This window comes from Egretta garzetta, unplaced genomic scaffold, assembly GCF_000687185.1.
Source record: "Egretta garzetta isolate BGI_Z169 unplaced genomic scaffold, ASM68718v1 scaffold671, whole genome shotgun sequence".
Lineage (NCBI taxonomy): Eukaryota > Metazoa > Chordata > Aves > Pelecaniformes > Ardeidae > Egretta > Egretta garzetta.
Window position 1 is genome coordinate 74,896 of NW_009258490.1, and position 942 is coordinate 75,837.

The 942-nt window shown below is 67.1% G+C and overlaps 1 protein-coding gene across 1 annotated transcript in view; it reads left to right on the forward strand.

The window, feature by feature from the left end:
• CHD5 (chromodomain helicase DNA binding protein 5) overlaps positions 1-349 on the forward strand; it is a 29,572-nt gene extending 29,223 nt beyond the window's left edge. Inside the window, exon 36 of the mRNA XM_035900934.1 lies at positions 252-349. Coding sequence (XP_035756827.1) covers positions 252-349 — 98 coding nt within the window. The remainder of the gene's footprint in view (positions 1-251) is intronic.
• The last annotated feature ends 593 nt before the right edge of the window (positions 350-942 follow it).

Sequence of the window (942 nt, forward strand, 5' to 3'; positions counted from 1 at the left end):
GGGGGGGCCCCCGCCAGTGCCTTCGGGGAGCGCAGCAGGGAGCGGTCGCGTGCTTGGCAAGGGGCTCGTGGTCGCCAGAGGAGAGCGGGCACCCAGCAGCCGGCGCTTGGTCCCAGGGAGCTCGCAGGCTCTGCAGCATGGTGCACGGGACCAGGCTGGCTGCCCTGGGCTCCTCTGCGGGCAGGCTGGGCTGGGGGCTCTGCCTGCTCCCAACACGTGCGATGCTGTGTGTCCCTTTCTGGGATTCTCAGCGCCTGACCGGACCGTGCTTTCTGCTGGCACAAACCGCGGGGGCAGCTGGAGCCTGCAGAGCGGTACCGGCTTGCGCTGGTGCAGGGTCTGGTCCTGAATCCTTCCCCTCCCCTACTTCCCAGTTGCTGGAGCAGGCCCTGGTGATCGAGGAGCAGCTGCGGAGGGCTGCGTACCTCAACATGACCCAAGACCCCAGTCACCCGGCCATGGCATTGAACGCCCGTCTGGCTGAAGTGGAGTGCCTTGCCGAGAGCCACCAGCACCTCTCCAAAGAGTCCCTGGCTGGGAACAAGCCTGCAAACGCTGTCCTGCACAAGGGTGCGTGCTGGCAGAGGAGGAGAGGAGGGACAGGAGGCTGCTGCAGGGGGCCAGGGGGGATTTTGCTGCCCTGACCGTGGGGAAATCCAGCCGGGAGGTTGTCCCTGTCTCGCGTTCCCTTGGCCAGGAGCTGCCTGCTCCTCCCCAGCTGGCTTTGCTGGTGAGGGCACCAGAAAGCGGCTGCTGCAGCCGGCAGTGACGGGGTCTGCGGCTCTCTGCTGTTGGCTCCCAGAGCTTGCTGCTCCCCGAGGCTGGGGCATTCGCCCGGCCTGATTGCTGCCCCGCTCTGCTCACAGTGCTGAACCAGCTCGAGGAGCTGCTGAGCGACATGAAGGCCGACGTGACGCGCCTGCCCTCCATGCTGTCCCGCAT